We start from the raw sequence: 21,138 nt of genomic DNA, 5'->3' as shown, positions 1-21,138 counted from the left end.
TTTGGGTGGAAGGTGCAATTGGGGCAACTTTTTTTAAATTAAGCAGAGGTCTGAATTCTGGTTAATTTCTTTAAGCACAAAGTGTAACTCACAAGCTCGCGGTAGCATTAACCATCCACCTGTAATGGCTGGTTCTTTAACGTGCTTGGGTAAACGGGCAAATTTGCTCCTTTGTGGGCTCACAATAAAATAGTGTTCCTCTTGTAATCTAGCCCTTTATCTTTGTATATGTGGGGACAGATTATGGTGGTTTGAGAGTTGTTGTTACCCTCTGTCTTGTAAACTAGAAACAACGGGGACGTACTTACACTAAAGCTAAGACGCTCAAGATTTCTAGATTTAAAAATAAATACATCTATTCTTTTCATCTGCAAATGTCTAATTTCCAGTCATGATACACAAGAACCTTGAACATTGTCTGCAGAAATCTAAAGCTAGATACTAGTGAATGAACCATGTGATGCAAAGTCTTAAGGGTTATTTATTATGCAGATAGGAATGACTCTGCAGAATGTCATTAGCTAAATATAGAGACAGTTCTGATATGAATAATTGTTACCTTTTAAAATGTACATGCAGTAATAGCCATCATTTATGTCTGTGTTGAAGACTTAAATAAAACACATATGTGAAAATCTTGCAAAATAAAAATGCAGAATTGAAAAAAAATTGTACCCTGTCAGCTTTGAGTTAAAAGTATAGAAATGCGCTAATATGTTAGAGCATTTTATTATTGTACTATTGTTTGTATATAACTATGTGTTAACCTAAGTAAAGGAATTAAACACATAGTTAAAGGGATACTAAACACACATTTTTTTTCATGGTTCAGATAGACTCGAGCATGCAATTTTAAGCAACTTTCTAATTTACTCCTCTTATCAATTTGTCTTTGTTCTCTTGCTATCTTTATTTGAAAAAGCAGGAATCTAAGCTTAAGAGCCGGTCCATTTTTGGTTCAGAACCTGGGTAGCACTTGCTGATTGGTGGCTAAATGTAGCACGTCTGCAGTGTTCGCTGCGATGAGCGCCTCAGACCACTCGCAGCAGAATGCTATTTTTCAATGAGGTGACAATTACACCTGTTAGCCAATATTTGTTGCATTGGTATATCCTAGCGTTTCACAAACGCTAGAATTTACTATCACTTTAAGAGATCATTTTGTGTGAGTGTGTGCGCATCTTCCTGAATCTTGCCAGAATAAGTAATTGAGTGGCTGCCCAGATGCTGTAAAGAAAGTAAAAATTAGTTTAGGGAGGAAGATGCCATGCTTTTACCCATTTTCTCTTTCTAATCTCCCTTTCATTGCTGTGTTTCCTGGATTTTTTCTTTGCTAGTTTGTTCTGGTTCAGAATAATTGTAAGGTTTTATTTATTTTGTCTAAACATTGTTTCATTTTCTTCCTAATGGGAAAGAGTCCACAGCCGCATTCATTACTTGTGGGAAATAAGAACCTGGCCACCAGGAGGAGGCAAATACACACCAGCCAAAGGCTTAAATACTCCTCCCACTTCCCCTATCCCCCAGTCATTCTTTGCCTTTCGTCGCAGGAGGTTGGCAGAGAAGTGTCAGAAGTTTAATAAAAACAGTACTTTTATTTTATTTTTTCTCAAAAAAGTGTGTCTCTTATGGAGGGTATGGGACGGGAGTTTTAAGTAGTTCTGTTAGTCTCTCAGTGAGGGCCTGGGTGAATGTTAGAGTCCGGAGATGCAGTGGGAGTTCTCTCTGCGACATCATCCCGACTCGTATTAACAGCTTCTCTAGTACTTGGTGCTGCCGAACCTTCACTTCGCTACCTGTTGTCTTCTCTCAAGTCCATGGCGGAGGCGACGCTACTATCCGTCACACTTGAAGGATTGTGTTCCTGTTCCACGGCGTCGATTCAGGTAAGATCGTTTCATTTTATCAATATGATTGTTATTTTGTTATGTGACCGATAGGTATGGGTCTCAGTTAGGCTTTTCTGTACGGATCTGGGAATCATGAGATAATTCCTTCCTTAGGGGGTTTTGTAAACAGGGAGGGGTTGCTTAATCATGTTGATTATGTGATCACCCTGCTTTGTGTAGTGGGTATTGGCTCTAGGGCTGAGACATCTCACATTTCAGGAGAATTGCTTAAAGTATTTAGTGGGGCCTAGTTGCCGCCTTTTTCTGGTGCGCTTTTTTGGGACTGTACGGTTCACCTTATGACTGTGCGTTGTTACGCTGGGTTTTTACGCTTCCGCATTCCTGACCATGTGGCGACGAAGACGGTCTGTTTTGTTTGGATCTGGTCATAGGAGGTGGTGAGTGCCCCAGCCATTGTGGTTGTCAGGTGCCATTCATTTTTATATAGTCCTGTTTTTCTCTTTGGTTTTAGCCACAAAGGATTCTGAAGCTGAGACTGTTGTAGTTTCTGATTCCGATTCTTCCTCTTGTGAGGAAGTTGCTTTGGCCCCACTGACGCAGGTCTACCAGTCCTGTCTCTTGTGCCTTCTTAGGGCGCCTGGTTCCTCAGGCTCAAGGAACCAGGGCCCTACTGAGCCATTAGCCTCTGGGAGCTCTGTCCCTCAAATGGCGGATTCCCATCAGCACCCTTCCACTACATTTACGGGTAACCCTAATGTTAACTCTCCTTCCCCTGGAGGTCGCAGGTTATTTACGTTCAATGTCTTGATGGCACTGGTTCGACCTGCAGGACCCAGAGGTTTATGCGTGGTTGTGTTCTTGCCTGACTATCCTGGGTGTCCAGACTTCGGGTGGGTCTATGCAGTTTCCCCCCGGGGGTGAATATTCCTCCATGTTGCACCTTTCATTATCGGATCGCATGGCTGTGCGGCCTACTCCGTCTTCTTTTCGACTTATTGGGGGATCCTCTCCTTTATCAGTCGGGGAATGTGCAGTCCTCAAATGGTGCTTCGAGCTAGACTAGTGGCGTGGATCATCTCCTGTCGGTCGCTCATGTTCTTTCCCAGATTTTTTATTTTGGCGGATGTCTTCGGGCTGCCTTATATTCTTTCATCCGGTTAGGATATTTTTTATTTTGATTATTCCTTCGGGAATTTTAGGGATGGACTGGCCTTTTATTGCTTCCATGGAAGTTGTTCATGGACTTGTTAGGTCCGGAGTTTTGTGTGCACCTTGTTAAGTTGTCAGTGACGCATGTTGCGCCTGCCGGGTCCGGCAGGACCTTAAGTGTTTGTTTTATTGTTATATTGTTTGTTTTCACAAACTACGCTATACATCTACATTGTGGACTTTTGAGTCCGAATACCGGGAGAGATTTGGCGTGCCAATCTATTCCCAGGGCTTGTGTCAGTGGTTTTCCGCCGCTTCGCTTCTGGCTCTCCTGATAGGGGAGCGGGGCCTTCTCCGCTAGGACGGTTTTGGGCCTTGGTCTTGGATTTCTGCTGCCCTTTGGGAGGTTTAGGCTTCTCAGGTCTCTGGACCTCGTTTTGTTCCGCTTTTAACGGATCCCTTTCGTGGATTAACGGTGGAGCGCTTGATTGGTATGCGAGAGATAACGTGTTTCTTGCCTGCATTCTCTGTGATACGGCAGCTGTGCTGTTGGGTGGTTAGCATGTGACTTGCCACGTGGGTGGCTGTTTCGCCTCTTCGCTGTTGCTGGAGGTCTCCTCTGGCAGGAACTCAGTTCTGGTTCTGGTTTCTTCCAGGATTCTATTCCACCCTCTTTGGGTCTGGGGCCGACGTGGGACCTTAGTTTCTGAATATCGCTGAGTTGGACTCTGTGTCGCCTTGAGATCAGTTCTGCGTTTTTCGTGGTCCTTTTTCTCTGGGTTTTTTAGAGTTCCCATTTTTTCAGGTTACTTCCTCGGGTGAGGAGTGTCTGACCGGAATTTTGGTGGTGGTCTGGCTCAGGTCTTGTTCGACTTGGGTTTTTCAGTTCGTGGAAGACTCTCTGTGACGTCCTCCTCCTTCAGGTCTATTGCGGATCTGGGATAGGACTGGGGTTTTCCGGGTGGTATTGGTATAGCTCCGTTTATACCTGTCCCGTTTTTTCCCTCCGGTATTCGGGTTGTGTCTGGAAGGGGTTTTTCATTTTCTCTTTTTTAGAGAGTCTGGTCCCTTCTTATGGCTGTTCGGGGCCTTTGTTTCTGTGAGGGAATGTGTTCGTGACTTCCTTTGGAGTCTGTTGGGCTCTGACTTTGAATCAGCATTCCTGTGGAGTGCCTTGGTAAGGGTCATATGTCCTTACACAACAGCATCAGTTGTGGGGCCCCGAGATTGCTCCTCGGATAGTCTCTGCTCATTTTGGGTAGTTTTGACTCTTGTGTCGAGTTTTGTGTCCGGTGGGCAAGGTTTCCCTTGTCCTCAGTCTTCCCTTGGGGGACTTTTGTCTCTCTGTGGGTGTTTTCCTAGTTAGTCCCTGGTTCAGGGATGGAGATACCCTTGGGAATTGGCTTCTGGGTTTGGTGTTCCTTTTCTTCCCTCTCGTTCAAGGGGGGGGTGGGACTCTGTCCCCGGACTTTTTCCTGTCGTTGACAGGTTGGTCTTTACGTATGTGGGCGGTCCTCGTTGCGAAAGTTCGGCGGTAGTGGAGGACGTCCCTGGTTATCTCAGGATCCTAAGCTGTGGTTCTGGTCATCTTTCGACTTGTCAGATGCCTCTGTTTTCTTTTGGATGCCTTGGGTCCCTGTTGAGGTGCTCTCTGAGCTCTCGGGGGGTTTGGATCATCTGAATTTTCCCTCCATGGAGGGGTGTTTCGCCTAGGAACTTGGTTTACTGGTTCCTTTTATCCCGAGCTGCGGGGTTTTCGTCGGAAGGCGCCTCGGTTTATTTTACGGTTTGAGGCAAACTCCTTGGTTCCCTCCAACTGTGGAGCTGGACAAGGGTTTTTTTTCCCCTTTGTTCTGTGGCTTGCACTATGGCGTGCTACTTAGTCATCTGTGCGGTTTTTCGGTCTCCACCCTGGTCGCGTTTGGCTGATGATGCCCTTTTTTTCTTGGCATCTGGTGAGATTTATTGAGTCTCGCGAGCTAGATTTGATCTGTCTTTTGGAAGACAGAGATCTGGTTAGTTATCACTCTTCCTTTGGGGAGTTGTTGGTCGGGGCCCCTTTATTGGGGGCGTGTGTCTGGAATCTGCCTTTCGGCGATAGTGTGCTTCGAGTCCTGTTGACTCGGTTGCGTTGCGTGTGGTTTTAAGCAAGCTTGGGACTGTCGTTTATGTCCTTGGGGCCATTTTTCCTCATGGTTTTTGCTCCCGGTTTTTGGATGAAGCGGGACTTTTTTCTTTATGGGATGTGGTTCTGCTTTGGTGCCCTCAGATTGAGCCGCCTCTTACCCTCCCGTTCTTGGCATTCAGTGTCCTCTTTGGCTTGGGTATAATTTTCCCACAAGTAATGAATGCGACTGCGGACTCTTTCCCATTAGGAAGAAAAACATAAATTATGCTTACCTGATAATTTTATTTTCTTCCGTGGGAAAGAGTCCACAGCCCCCCGTCCGTTTTTGTTATGCGTTTTCGTGTATAGTGTTCTGGCACCCTTTCACCTTGATATTTCTTCCACTGTTCCTTGTTCCTTGTCAGAATGACTGGGGGATAGGGGAAGTGGGGAGGAGTATTTGAGCCTTTGGCTGGTGTGTCTTTGCCTCCTCCTGGTGGCCAGGTTCTTATTTCCCACAAGTAATGAATGCGGCTGTGGACTCTTTCCAACGGAAGAAAATGAAATTATCAGGTAAGCATAATTTATGTTTTTTGCATTCTATTTTACCTTTTGGCTATTAGAGCAGTGTACTAATCTATTATGTTCATTCCATTTTATGTACATTTCACAAGGTCCATGGTTCAGAAGACCTCTCTGCCAATCCCTTCACTGGCTTCCTCTAGCCTCCAGAATTAAACACACAATTCTGACTGACATACAAGGCCCTTAATTGCACTGCTCCCCCTATATCTCAAACCTTGTCTCCAGATACTCTCCCTCCCGTCCCCTTCGCTGTGCTCACAACTTACTCCTCTCTTCCTCTTGTTACCTCCTCACATTACAGTCTACAGGACTTCTCCAGACTGGCCCCTATTTTGTGGAACTCTCAGCCTCACTTCACAAGACTCTCCACTAATTTTGAAAGTTTCAAGCTCTACATAAAGTCTCTACTGTTTAAGGATGCATACAGCCTACACTAAACTTTTCTAACTTCAGTTCCTCTCCTCCTTTGTTATCCCCTTGAACCCCCTTTCCATGTAAGCCTATGAGCCTAGCTGTTTGCAGATCACCTTCCTGAGAGCTGACTACAATAGTGCAACAATCGGCAGGGTCATCTACCCACTTGATCCCTTTAAATGTTACCTTGCATATCATTCCTATGTTTATAGTGTTGCAAAATCTGTTGGCGCTCTACAAATAATTGATAATAATAATAATATACAATGTTGCTCTGTGTAAGGATAAAAGCCTTGTATGTAAATCCCAAGTTTAAACAGAAGTTTTGCTGATCGCAGCTGCAGACCTTTTTAAAGGTTTGTACCACAAAGCTATAGTTACTGAAACAATGTATTCAATAACTAAATATTGCACAGTGGAGTTGATAGAGTCAGTGGCAAAATGTAACAAGTATAGTATTACATAATGCGAGTAGAACACATAAGTAAGAAGTCAAAATGCAGAAATTTCAGTAATGCCAGTTTAGGATAAGTCGCAAGGAGGTAATGTTCTATATGTGAACAGAAATCCTTATGTTGGCTGACACGGCTTATTATGAGAGAGTCCAGCACTATAGATAACAATTGAGCAACTGAAGCCTAGTGATCCCACTTACTGTTGTGAGATGGCTTAGGTACCTTACTTGGCAGTCCAGTTGTTGTTAGTAGAGGCGAGGTATACGTGTGTACCTTGGAGGCTGAGAAGGAGTTTACTTGGTAACCGCTCTCCTGATCGGGTACTGCAGGCGTGGCTGAAGTCGGATCCTTTGGGTGACATCACACGCTCGCGGTCGGACCGCAACGGCTAAACCTTGGCTGTTTGAAGTAAGCGGTTTGTGGCTTTGTTATGAAATAGAGGTTGACAGTGACAATACTTATGTTATCCAAGGAGTAAGGAGAGGCGGTTTAATTCAGGGAGGGTTGTATGCAAATCCAATTTGCTGGCATACGATTTTGGTATTAAGTTAGCTCAAATGTTCCAAGAGGCTTGTAAGCAGCATGAGCTGCAGAGTTTTGTAATCCACTGAGAGGAAGGAGTTGAGCAACAACAAAAGTTACTAGTATGATATCAATAATGGGGATAGAGCTCAGGAGCTAGCAAATACCATAGGGATAGTAGCAACAATACTAAGCACTAGGAACAGGGTGTAGCTAGAATTTAAAGGGCAGGAAGCGCTATGACACAACAGTGGGAGGTAACAGGTAGATTCCTGACACTCTGTTATTTGGATCAGCACGTATACACTCTTATGCAATTTAACAAATCATGTGCTGGACCTGTTTATGCTTTTATGGCTGTAAGCATCTATTCAGAATTTGCCTCAACTTAGCAAACTAGCTAGAAAAGATTCATCTGGAGGAAAGGAAAAGGTTTATTTTTTTAGTTCTGTATAAAATACACTCCCAAACAGTTACTTATAGTATATGTTGACAATGAAACTTTTTAATAGTAGTTTATAAGCATCTTTTTGTCTGTCCTTTGTGATTGCTCCTAAAGATAGCTAACCAATCCCCTTCTTCATTTGCAGCTGTAGCTGTACCCGGGACCATGGTGCAGCTGGGGTCTAGCCTGGCAGAGAAGGGAGACAATGATCAGGGAGTGGATGAGGACACGGTACCATTGATAGCTCCTTTGGATGTCAACCAATTGGAACAACCCTTTCCTGATAAGGTAAGTAGACTAAAGAAGAGTACACAGGTCTGGGAAGTTTGAATACTAGAATCTTACATGTTGTACAGAATATTATAAAGTTTGTGTTCCTTAACTGCCAAGTCTTCTAGTAGAACTATGCACAAAGTTATGCCATGAAACTACCTGACATATAGGAAAGCAAAATATATAAATTTACTCTAATGCTTTACGACAATGGGCTAGAATACAAGTAGAACGCTAAATTATCTCACTCCCGCAAACTGACAAATTTGTAATGGTTGGTTATTTATTGCTTGCCTGTAAACAGGCAAATTTGCCCGTTTACGTGTGCGCGAAAAATAAGCGCTCCACTTGTAATCTAGCCCAGTGTCTGAATAATGTGTGTGTGACTAGTAATCTGTTTTGTAGTTGTGCACTAAAGTATTAAAGTTCGCTCCCGGCTCCTCGTCGCCATAGGTGGAAGTAAGGAAACTGATGTATAACTGTGCAGTTGCAGAGCATAGACCGAACCGCTCTACAAATGCATAGTTATATGCAAGTATGCTCCCTTCTGCCTGTGATGACAAGCAGACAGACACAAATATGGCTGTTCTGAAAGACTGATTTTGAAGCAGGTGTAGCAGTAGGGATGTAAATTTTAAGAGACAAATAGAATGGTAGTAGACTGGGGATGTACAGCCCACTAGGATCTGCACTGTATTCAAAATTCATTTTAACTATGATGAAACTTATGAGGATCCTCCTTTTCTTTGTTGTTGGGATACAAAATGCACAAGCTATAGCAAGAAAGAGGAACTTCCAATATTTTTATGCTCCTCGAACTGTTCAAACAGCTTTGTGGTTCTGTACTGCTGACCAAATTTATAGGGAGGAATTAAAGAGTCGTATGCCAGGCAATTCCCCAGTCTGTAAGCAACTTTGGTGTCATAACTCCCATAGGAACCATTTATCACAGTCTACACAGTTACGTTATGGGATCCCTTGACTTTAATCTCAGTGCTCCCTGGCTGTAGCTATTTTGCTGTTTTCTCATTTGACATTCAATCTCTCTACATCTAAATGGGAAAACAAATGATTACAGGATAGCAGATACTTTCAAATCAAGGCAAACCAAAACTATGTCCCGTGAGCCACACGTGGCTCTCCAAGGCCTAGATTTAGAGTTCGGCGGTAGCCGTCAAAACCAGCGTTAGAGGCTCCTAACGCTGGTTTTGGGCGCCCGCTGGTATTTGGAGTCAGTGATTAAAGGGTCTAACGCTCACTTTTCAGCCGCGACTTTTCCATACCGCAGATCCCCCTACGCCATTTGCGTATCCTATCTTTTCAATGGGATCTTTCTAACGCTGGTATTTAGAGTCGTGTCTGCAGTGAGCATTAGAGCTCTAACGACAAAATTCCAGCCGCCTGAAAATAGCAGGAGTTAAGAGCTTTCTGGCTAACGCCGGTTCATAAAGCTCTTAACTACTGTACTCTAAAGTACACTAACACCCATAAACTACCTATGTACCCCTAAACCGAGGTCCCCCCACACCGCCGCCACTCGATTAAAATTTTTAACCCCTAATCTGCCGACCGCCACCTACGTTATACTTATGTACCCCTAATCTGCTGCCCCTAACCCCGCCGACCCCTATATTATATTTATTAACCCCTAACCTGCCCCCCACAACGTCGCCGCCAGCTACTTACAATAATTAACCCCTAATCTTCCGATCGCAAATCGCCGCCACCTACGTTATCCCTATGTACCCCTAATCTGCTGCCCCTAACATCGCCGACCCCTATATTATATTTATTAACCCCTAATCTGCCCCCCTCAACGTCGCCGACACCTGCCTACACTTATTAACCCCTAATCTGCCGAGCGGACCTGAGCGCTACTATAATAAAGTTATTAACCCCTAATCCGCCTCACTAACCCTATCATAAATAGTATTTACCCCTAATCTGCCCTCCCTAACATCGCCGACAACTACCTTCAATTATTAACCCCTAAACTTCCGATCGGAGCTCACCGCTCTTCTAATAAATGGATTAACCCCTAAAGCTAAGTCTAACCCTAACACTAACACCCCCCTAAGTTAAATATAATTTTTATCTAACGAAATAAATTAACTCTTATTAAATAACTTATTCCTATTTAAAGCTAAATACTTACCTGTAAAATAAACCCTAATATAGCTACAATATAAATTATAATTATATTATAGCTATTTTAGGATTAATATTTATTTTACAGGCAACTTTGTAATTATTTTAACCAGGTACAATAGCTATTAAATAGTTAAGAACTATTTAATAGTTACCTAGTTAAAATAATAACAAAATTACCTGTAAAATAAATCCTAACCTAAGTTATAATTAAACCTAACACTACCCTATCAATAAAATAATTAAATAAACTACCTACAATTACCTACAATTAACCTAACACTACACTATCAATAAATAAATTAAACACAATTGCTACAAATAAATACAATTAAATAAACTAGCTAAAGTACAAAAAATAAAAAAGAACTAAGTTACAGAAAATAAAAAAATATTTACCAACATAAGAAAAATATTACAACAATTTTAAACTAATTACACCTACTCTAAGCCCCCTAATAAAATAACAAAGCCCCCCAAAATAAAAAATTCCCTACCCTATTCTAAATTAAAAAAGTTACAAGCTCTTTTACCTTACCAGCCCTGAACAGGGCCCTTTGCGGGGCATGCCCCAAGAAGTTCAGCTCTTTTGCCTGTAAAAGAATAAATACAATACCCCCCCCCCCCAACATTACAACCCACCACCCACATACCCCTAATCTAACCCAAACCCCCCTTAAAGAAACCTAACACTAAGCCCCTGAAGATCTTCCTACCTTGTATTCACCATCCAGGTATCACCGATCCGTCCTGGCTCCAAGATCTTCATCCAACCCAAGCGGGGGTTGGCGATCCATAATCCGGTGCTCCAAAGTCTTCCTCCTATCCGGCAAGAAGAGGACATCCGGACCGGCAAACATCTTCTCCAAGCAGCATCTTCGATCTTCTTCCATCCGGTGCGGAGCGGGTCCATCTTGAAGCAGGCAACGCGGATCCATCCTCTTCTTCCGATGTCTCCCGACTAATGACGGTTCCTTTAAGGGACGTCATCCAAGATGGCGTCCCTCGAATTCCGATTGGCTGATAGGATTCTATCAGCCAATCGGAATTAAGGTAGGAATTTTCTGATTGGCTGATGGAATCAGCCAATCAGAATCAAGTTCAATCCGATTGGCTGATCCAATCAGCCAATCAGATTGAGCTCGCATTCTATTGGCTGTTCCGATCAGCCAATAGAATGCGAGCTCAATCTGATTGGCTGATGGGATCGGCCAATCGGATTGAACTTGATTCTGATTGGCTGATTCCATCAGCCAATCAGAAAATTCCTACCTTAATTCCGATTGGCTGATAGAATCCTATCAGCCAATCGGAATTCGAGGGACGCCATCTTGGATGACGTCCCTTAAAGGAACCGTCATTAGTCGGGAGACATCGGAAGAAGAGGATGGATCCGCGTCGCCTGCTTCAAGATGGACCCGCTCCGCACCGGATGGAAGAAGATCGAAGATGCCGCTTGGAGAAGATGTTTGCCGGTCCGGATGTCCTCTTCTTGCCGGATAGGAGGAAGACTTTGGAGCACCGGATTATGGATCGCCAACCCCCGCTTGGGTTGGATGAAGATCTTGGAGCCAGGACGGATCGGTGATACCTGGATGGTGAAGACAAGGTAGGAAGATCTTCAGGGGCTTAGTGTTAGGTTTCTTTAAGGGGGGTTTGGGTTAGATTAGGGGTATGTGGGTGGTGGGTTGTAATGTTGGGGGGGGGGGTATTGTATTTATTCTTTTACAGGCAAAAGAGCTGAAATCCTTGGGGCATGCCCCGCAAAGGGCCCTGTTCAGGGCTGGTAAGGTAAAAGAGCTTGTAACTTTTTTAATTTAGAATAGGGTAGGGAATTTTTCATTTTGGGGGTCTTTGTTATTTTATTAGGGGGCTTAGAGTAGGTGTAATTAGTTTAAAATTGTTGTAATATTTTTCTTATGTTGGTAAATATTTTTTTATTTTCTGTAACTTAGTTCTTTTTTATTTTTTGTACTTTAGCTAGTTTATTTAATTGTATTTATTTGTAGCAATTGTGTTTAATTAATTTATTGATAGTGTAGTGTTAGGTTTAATTATAACTTAGGTTAGGATTTATTTTACAGGTAAATTTGTTATTATTTTAACTAGGTAACTATTAAATAGTTCTTAACTATTTAATAGCTATTGTACCTGGTTAAAATAAATACAAAGTTGCCTGTAAAATAAATATTAATCCTAAAATAGCTATAATATAATTATAATTTATATTGTAGCTATATTAGGATTTATTTTACAGGTAAGTATTTAGCTTTAAATAGGAATAAGTTATTTAATAAGAGTTAATTTATTTCGTTAGATAAAAATTATATTTAACTTAGGGGGGTGTTAGTGTTAGGGTTAGACTTAGCTTTAGGGGTTAATCCATTTATTAGAATAGCGGTGAGCTCCGATCGGAAGTTTAGGGGTTAATAATTGAAGGTAGGTGTCGGCGATGTTAGGGAGGGCAGATTAGGGGTTAATACTATTTATGATAGGGTTAGTGAGGCGGATTAGGGGTTAATAACTTTATTATAGTAGCGCTCAGGTCCTGTCGGCAGATTAGGGGTTAATAATTGTAGGCAGGTGTCGGCGACGTTGTGGGGGGCAGATTAGGGGTTAATAAATATAACATAGGGGTCGGCGATGTTAGGGCAGCAGATTAGGGGTACATAGGGATAACGTAGGTGGCGGCGTTTTACGGAGCGGCAGATTAGGGGTTAAAAGTGTAATGCAGGGGTCAGCGATAGCGTGGGCGGCAGATTAGGGGTTAATAAGTGTAAGGTTAGGGGTGTTTAGACTCGGGGTACATGTTAGAGTGTTAGGTGCAGACGTAGGAAGTGTTTCCCCATAGGAAACAATGGGGCTGCGTTAGGAGCTGAACGCTGCTTTTTTGCAGGTGTTAGGTTTTTTTTCAGCTCAAACAGCCCCATTGTTTCCTATGGGAGAATCGTGCACGAGCACGTTTTTGAGGCTGGCCGCGTCCGTAAGCAGCTCTGGTATCGAGAGTTGCATTTGCGGTAAAAATGCTCTACGCTCCTTTTTTGGAGCCTAACGCAGCATTTGTTTGAACTCTCGATACCAGAGTTAAATTTATGGTGCGGCCAGAAAAAAACCCGCGGAGCGTTAACAGCCCTTTTACCGCCGAACTCTAAATCTAGGCCCAAGTTTTTTATTATTATTTGTGTGTGTGGCCCTCAGCATCACTAAGCAGAAGACAAACCCCAACATTTTGCATTTGTATTTGTACCATTTGAATTCAATTTAAATTAAATGTCATTTTAATTCAGTTAATTCATTAATAGTAATTAATTTCTTATCTAATATAAATATAAACTCTGATAATCTTATTTTATTTTGAGGGCTATGTGCGAGTGTAATGCGGCCCCTGGTTGATCCAACCTTTATTGACTGACTCTCAATATATAAAAGTTTGGGAACTCCTGTTATAAACAATAATATTCTATGTCATAGAGCAAATGAAGTACTTGGAGCTAATTAACATGTCCTAAAACCTCACTGGTCAAACACCTTTCATTGACCATCCAAGCGTATTTTGTATACTCAAGTGGGAAGAGTAATAAAGCTAAACAATTACCAGACACATTTGGGTCTTAGGGACTCTGTAAGCAAGTCTTTACAATAAAACTATACAAGAGTAATTTATAGGTGGTAATAGGTGGTCCCTTTAAAGTATACTAGTCCTGGGAAAGCAACACAATTTTTTTCGCCATCAAGTGAGGAGACAGGTATATTTTTATTTGGTGGTCTTGCCATGTGATAATGAAGGTATGGTAATGGAGGACCTAGATTACAGGTGGAGTGCAAAAATATTAGTACTATTGTGCTTTTACATCACTCAAGCGCAATCAATAGTGCTTCTATTTTTCCACTCATTTTACCAGATCAAGGTTTTTCCATCTTAATACCAGGAGAGTCCACGGCTTCATTCATTACTTGTGGAAATACAGAACCTGGCCACCAGGAGGAGGTAAAGACACCCCAGCCAAAGGCTTAAATACCTCCCCCACTCCCCTCATCCCCCAGTCATTCTTTGCCTTTCGTCACAGGAGGATGGCAGAGAAGTGTCAGAAGATTTCGGAGTAGTCTCTTATGGAGGGTAGTACTCTTCTGAATGGGACTGGAGTTTTAAGTAGTCTTGTCAGCCTCTCAGTGAGAACATTGACGAATGTTAGGGTCTGAAGATGCAGGGAGAGTCTTTCTGCAAAACCATCCTGTCAGGGTTTTTTCCCTGTTTTGTTTGCCATGTGCTGCTGGCAGCCATTTTACTCACCTCTCTTGCTGACTCTGGTGCATACTGTGTGATGCTGCTCATTTCCTGCACTTCCTTTTATGGCCAGACTGGTGTACATCATCCGTGTGAGACAGGATGCAGTCTCAGAATTGTGATGTCATCACTTATTATTTAAAGGGCCTCTGTTCAGTATGCTTTGCCCTTGCATTGTCTCAGACCTGTTTGTGAGAGCTCCTGTGTATTACTTGGCTGTCTGACGTCCCTCCTAGTTCCTGATCCCTGGCTTGTTCCTGACTCTGCTGTTCTCCTTGTTCCTGATTCCGGCTTATCTGACTACTCGCTTTGGCTCCTGACTCGGCTCGTCTGACTATTCGCTTTGGCTCCTGACTCGGCTTGTCTGACTACCAGCTCTGGTTTTGATTCCTGGCTTGTTATTTGACTTGTGGACTTTTTATTATTTTTTGCTATTAATAAAGGTGTGATTATTTTTGCACTTCTCGTCTCAGTCTGATTCCTGGCACCCTGACATTACGTAAAGGCCATGAATCCTGATGGTGCTAATAATCCACCTTTACCTGCCATAATTTCCAGGATGGATTAACAGTATCACTGCTTGGATCAATTTGCACTAGCCCTGCAAACCCTGCTGACTCGCACTGCACATTTGGACCAAAGTGTCCCGCAAGTTATGGCAGCGCCTGTTTCCGCTGCTGCACCTAGTCCTACCAGGAGCATGTCTGGTTCTGCACCTCTACCTCAGCGATATGGAGGCGATCCTAATCAGTGCAGAGGGTTTTTGAACCAGGTGGGCATTTACTTTGAGATGTTACCTCAGGAGTTTCCCTCTGACAGAGCTAAGGTGGGATTTCTCATCTTGTTACTCTCTGACACAGCACTTGCCTGGGCTAATCCCTTGTGGGAGAGTAATAAACCTGTGATTTCAAATTACCCTGAATTTGTGGCCTCCTTTCGAAGGGTATTTGATGTTCCGGCTCCCTCCTCCTCTGCTGCTAAACGACTCATGTCCATTCAGCAAGGTACAAGACCTTTTGCTCAGTATGCCATTGAGTTCCGTACGCTTGCCGCAGAGGTAGGTTGGAACAATGAAGCTCTTGTTGCCGCCTTCTTTCATGAGCTCTCTGATGCGATTAAAGATGAAGTTGCTGCCAGAGATTTACCAGAATATCTCGAGGCATTGGTGTCTTTTTTGATCCTAATTGACATCAGACTAATTGAGAGGCCCTCTTTCAAGGAGCGCTTGCAGAAGCCTCCTGTTCCATTGTCTCCTACGTGTTCGTTCCCACCCATGCCTCCCTCTCCTCCCATGCCTCCTGGTCCTGAGTCACCAGGTGCTGCTGAGCCAATGCAGTTGGGATTCACGCGTCTCTCCGTGGCGGAGAGGGCCTTTAGGAGGAGGGAGGGGCTTTGCCTCTATTGTGGGTTACAGGGCCACCTTTTGAAGTCTTGTCCTACACGGCCGGAAAACGCTCACACCTAAGGTCCTGTCGGGGGCAGACCTTGGGTGGTCTATCCTCGTCCCCAGAACCGCTAAAGGAGAAACCTTTGGTCATGGTTGTCCTTTCCTGGATGGACTCCTCCATAGTCACCCAGGCTCTTGTTGATTCCGGTGCTGCGGGCTATTTCATTGACAGTGCTTTTGTATCAAAGCACTCCATTCCTGTTTTGCCTCAGTCTATTCCGCTTGCTATTGAGGCCATTGATGGCAGGCCCCTTCAGCCCGCACTCGTTACTCACGAAGCTGCTCCGTTATCCATGGCTGTTGGGGCTCTCCATTTTGAAACCCTCCAGTTCCAGGTGATAAACTCACGGCATTTTCCGGTTATTCTGGGTTATCCCTGGCTCCAAAAGCACAATCCTAGTCTTGAGTGGCGCAGGTCCGAAATTTTGTCGTGGTCTCCTCAATGTATGTAAAGTCTTGTGCACATCTTCGGTATCTCAATTGTCAGAGGAGTACCGAGAGTTCCTAGACGTTTTTGACAAGGTGCTTGTTCTTAAGGTCGATGCGCCTGAGACTGGAGTAGGTGCCCTCTTGTCTCAACGTCCTACGCCTGACGGTTCCTTGCATCCGTGTGGTTTCTTTTCTAAGAAATTTTCTCCAGTGGAGTGCAATTATGAAATTGGCGACAGGGAATTACTGGCCATAATTTTGTCATTCAAGGAATGGAGGCATCTTCTCGAGGGCACTAGCGTGCCAGTGCTCATTCTTACTGACCACAAGAATTTAACTTATCTATCTGAAGCAAAACGTTTGTCGCCCCGACAGGCCAGATGGGTGCTATTTTTGTCTCGGTTTAATTATGTGGTCTCCTACCTGCCTGGTAGTAAGAATGTTAGGGCTGATGCCCTCTCTCAACAATTTTCGCCTCTGTCCAAGGAGGAGTCTGTACCCACTCCAGTTATACCTCCTGACCATATTTTGGCTACCATACGTACTAATTTGACTTCTCCCTTGGGGGAGGAGATCCTGGCTGCACAAACCAATGCACCTCCTGAGAAACCTAGTGGTAAGTGTTTTGTTCCTGAGAATCTTCGAACTAAACTTTTGCACACTTACCACTATCCTAAAGCCGCAGGTCACCCAGGAAAGAATCAAATGATTTGGTCTGGCACTCGACAATTCTGGTGGCCAGGTCTTCATTCTGATTTTGCTGCGTATCTTGCCTCCTGCTCAGTTTGTGCACAGAATAAGACTCCTCGACGTCTTCCTGTGGGTCTTCTTCAACCTATTGCTAATGGTAAGCGTCCTTGGACACATCTTTCCATGGACTTCATTGTCAAGCTCCCTGTTTCCTATGGCAATAAGGTTAACCTTATGGTGGTTGACTGTTTTTCTAAAATGTCACATTGCATTCCCTTGAAGAAGTTGCCTACCGCTCAGGAGCTTGCTTCAATTTTTGCCCATTGCTCAAATGGGGATCCAGCTTTCCTTCTCCTCGGCATATCACCCTCAATCCAATGGCGCTGCGGAACGGTCTAATCAAGCTCTGGAACAGTTCCTCCGTTGCTATGTCTCAGATAACCACAATAATTTGTCTGAACTGTTACCTTGGGCAGAGTTTGCTCATAATAGTGCTATTAATGCTTCCTCCAAGTTATCCCTGTTCATGGCGAATTATGGGTTTCAACCATCCTTGTTGCCCGATTTATTCATGTCTCAGGGTATTCCGGCTTTGGAGGAGCATCTCCGGCAACTCCGTTCCACGTGGGTGCAGATTCAGGATTGCCTTCATCGTTCTATGCTGCGCCAAAAGTTCCAGGCTGATAGTAGGCATCTGCCCGTGCCTTCCTACCAGGTTGGTGAGAGAGTTTGGCTGTCCTCCCGCAACTTGAACCTTCGTGTGCCTTCCAATAAACTGGCTCCCCGTTATGTTGGTCCTTTTCGAATACTCTGACGGGTCAATCCTGTGGCCTACGCTGTTGACCTTCCTCCTGCAGTGCGCATCTCCAATGTTTTTCATGTCTCCCTCTTGAAACCATTGGTTTGTAATCGGTTTACCACTGTGTTGCCTCGTCCCCGTCCTATCTTTGTTGACAACCATGAGGAGTATGAGGTCAGTAGCATTATTGACTCGCATATGTCCAGGGGCTGCGTACAGTATTTGGTTCACTGGAGGGGCTACGGTCCAGAGGAGCGTTCATGGGTTCCCTCCTCTGATGTTCATGCTCCCGCCCTCCTCCGTGCCTTCCATGCCTGTTTCCCCAATAAGCCTTTTGTCCTCCCGTGGGGGAGGGGTCGTTGAGGGGAGGGTACTGTCAGGGTTTTTTCCTGCTTTGTTTGCCATGTGCTACTGGCAGCTATTTTACTCACCTCTCTTGCTGACTCTGGTGCATACTGTGGGATGCTGCTCATTTCCTACACTTCCTTTTATGGCCAGACTGGTGTACATCATCCGTGTGAGACAGGATGCAGTCTCAGAATTGTGATGTCATCACTTATTATTTAAAGGGCCTCTGTTCAGTATGCTTTGCCCTTGCGTTGTCTCAGACCTGTTTGTGAGAGCTCCTGTGTATTACCTGGCTGTCTGACTTCCCTCCTGGTTCCTGATCCCTGGCTTGTTCCTGACTCTGCTGTTCTCCTTGTTCCTGATTCCGGCTCGTCTGACTACTCGCTTTGGCTCCTGACTCGGCTTGTCTGACTATTCACTTTGGCTCCTGACTCGGCTCGTCTGACTACCAGCTCTGGTTTTGATTCCTGGCTTGTTATTTGACTTATGGACTTTTTATTATTTTTTGCTATTAATAAAAGGTGTGATTATCTTTGCACTTCTCGTCTCAGTCTGATTCCTGGTATCCTGACAGCTTCTTCCACTTCCCTATCTTTGTGGCTGAGGAGCATGATTCCCTTGGCTTATGAGACAGCGGGACATAAGCCTCCTCAGAAGATTACGGCTCACTCAACTAGAGCTGTGGCTTCTTCTTGGGCCTTCAAGAATGAGGCTTCTATGGAGCAAATTTGTAAGGCAGCTACCTGGTCCTCCTTACATACTTTTTTAAAGTTTTACAAATTTGAAGTTTTTGCTTCGGGTGAAGCAGCTTTTGGAAGAAAGGTTTTGCAGGCTGTGGTGCCCTCAGAATAGGGTCCTCCTCTTTTTTACCCTCCCTTTTTCATTCAGTGTCCTCTAGAGCTTTGGTTTTTGTTTCCCACAAGTAATGAATGAAGCCATGGACTCTCCTCGTATTAAGATGGAAATCCTAAATTATGCTTACCTGATCATTTCATTTCCATCGTTACGAGGAGAGTCCACTGCTTCCGTCCGGTTCTCCTTTGGGAGGACCTAAATTTCTTTTGTTTTTCTTCTTGCACCATTTATACCCTGATATTTCTCCTACTGTTCCTTGTTCCCTTGGCAGAATGACTGGGGGATGAGTGGAGTGGGGGAGGTATTTAAGCCTTTGGCTGGGGTGTCTTTGCCTCCTTCTGGTGGCCAGGTTCTGTATTTCCACAAGTAATGAATGAAGCCGTGGACTCTCCTCATAACGATGGAAATTAAATTATCAGGTAAGCATAATTTATGTTTTTTAGTCGTTCGAGTGATAGTCTAGGGCAGTTACATTTCCCATGATGCTCAAATTGACTTTAGACTGCCTAAGTATCATGGGAAATGTAGTTCTGAAACATCTGGAGTGCCAAGGTTTGCCATCACTAGTCTAAGGCATGCTAACATTTGCATGTTGCATAGCATGGGTGCGCTAAATCCCATGTAGTTCTGGGCTATACTTGGCAGGATGTATTCTACAAGCCATCCTATTGTGTTTACCATAAACCACAATAATTATTTGCACAGGTGTCGGAGGCTGCATAGGAAAACGTTGGAATTGATCATTATCTTTTATGTCTAATTAAATTGATTGCATATGAGTTAGCAGTTGGAATGTTAAACAAAATATATTTAGTATTACTGGTCATTGAACTCATATTTGAACAGATGTGAGAGGAAGACAGGCGTTAATTGGAGTGTCCTTAAAGGGACATGAAACACAACATTTTTTCTTTCATTATTCAGATAGAGCATACAATTTTAAACAACTGTATATTTTACTTCTATTATTTACTCAATTCTCTTGGTATATTTTGTTGAAAAGCATGGATCTAAGCTCAGGAGTTTGCATGTTATCCATTTGCAAGACCACTAGATGATATAACTATCTCCTGCCATGTAGTGATATAGACACCTCTCTATGTATCTCTTTAACAAAGAATACCAAGGAAACAATGCAAATTTGAAAATGTTAGTAAATTGTAAACTCTCTTTAAATTGTATGCTCTGTCTAAATCACAAAATAACTTTTTTGGGGTTTCGTCGTCCTTTAATGATTTTAATATTACAAACCAAATGCATCAAAGAAAAGATGATGTGCTAGATTTTTATTTCTAAGCATTGCTTGCAGAGAATTGTTTGTGTGAAAATGAACAACTGATCTGGAGCTGGATACTGCTGCTGAACCAATCAGGAACAGCATATGTGCATAGCCACCAATTTGACTGTTTTCTGCTCAGGATGGGCTGAAGTTCATTGCCGCTCCAGAGCTGACTTTTGCTATCTATTTAGCCCGTTTACATAGGTTAAAACATAGTTCTATTCAAGTAATAGTGCTATAATAAAATGGTCTTGCCTATTATTGTATTATATTATTTATCAATTATGACCTTGAAAAGTTGTTGGTTATTTTTACTTATTACAGAATTTTCTTCCCCTTAATAGACAAGAAGTTATTTTATCAGTTCTGGATGTTAGACATGAACCTATCTAAGCATATTGAAAAGAACATGAGATTTGACTGAGACAGAATCTTTGATCTTGGGATAGATATGAATGGTCCAATGCTTATCAATTAGAAGTTATCAGGAGTCAGAGACATATATCCTAGGCTGAAAGTATTTCTCTGTACTAAGAATCTTTGAGCAGTTTAAAGTTTTGTAATACTTGTATAATTTATATAATTTAATTTGTTTCTAAGAAAAAACAAATAAAAAAACTACTTTTGGCAATCAGCAATACTTTTATGAGACAAAATAAATTAAAACAAATGAGGGACACCCTTAGCATTTGCGGGGTCCTGGGCAAGACAAATTTGCCCCACATCTCAGAGCTCTTATTCCCCTCCCCCGGTATGCCTTGCCCCCTGTATGGCCCACCCCTGTCCCAACATTCAGTTTTACCTACTGTATATAAACAGTATATATTACCTCTACTGATACCATAAACACTTCTTCATAAACTAATACAGGATATACATTGCACCTTCTCATACCCTCACCCCTGAAAGTGTGGGCCCCCCCAATTTGTGGGGCCCTGGGTGGGCGCCCCTCTGACCCTGTCCAAAGGGCAGGCCTGAAACAAATGCAGAGCAGCACATTAAGATGAACCAAGGGTAACTTTGTATGGAAACATTCTAGCACATGAAAGTGTTATGGA

The 21,138-nt window shown here is 43.3% G+C and overlaps 2 protein-coding genes across 2 annotated transcripts in view; one reads left to right on the top strand and one right to left on the bottom strand.

The window, feature by feature from the left end:
* LOC128639908 (uncharacterized) overlaps positions 1–21,138 on the bottom strand; it is a 205,391-nt gene that overhangs the window by 85,019 nt on the left and 99,234 nt on the right.
* CALY (calcyon neuron specific vesicular protein) overlaps positions 1–21,138 on the top strand; it is a 98,418-nt gene that overhangs the window by 67,306 nt on the left and 9,974 nt on the right. For both annotated transcript variants that reach the window (XM_053692167.1, XM_053692168.1), the window contains exon 2: positions 7,673–7,815. In XM_053692167.1, coding sequence (XP_053548142.1) covers positions 7,693–7,815 — 123 coding nt within the window. In that variant the 5' untranslated portion in view covers positions 7,673–7,692. The remainder of the gene's footprint in view (positions 1–7,672; positions 7,816–21,138) is intronic.

The sequence above is a fragment of the Bombina bombina genome, chromosome 9, assembly GCF_027579735.1.
Source record: "Bombina bombina isolate aBomBom1 chromosome 9, aBomBom1.pri, whole genome shotgun sequence".
NCBI lineage: Eukaryota > Metazoa > Chordata > Amphibia > Anura > Bombinatoridae > Bombina > Bombina bombina.
Note: the sequence above shows the minus strand (reverse complement) of the source record. Positions and strands in the feature narration are given on the sequence as shown.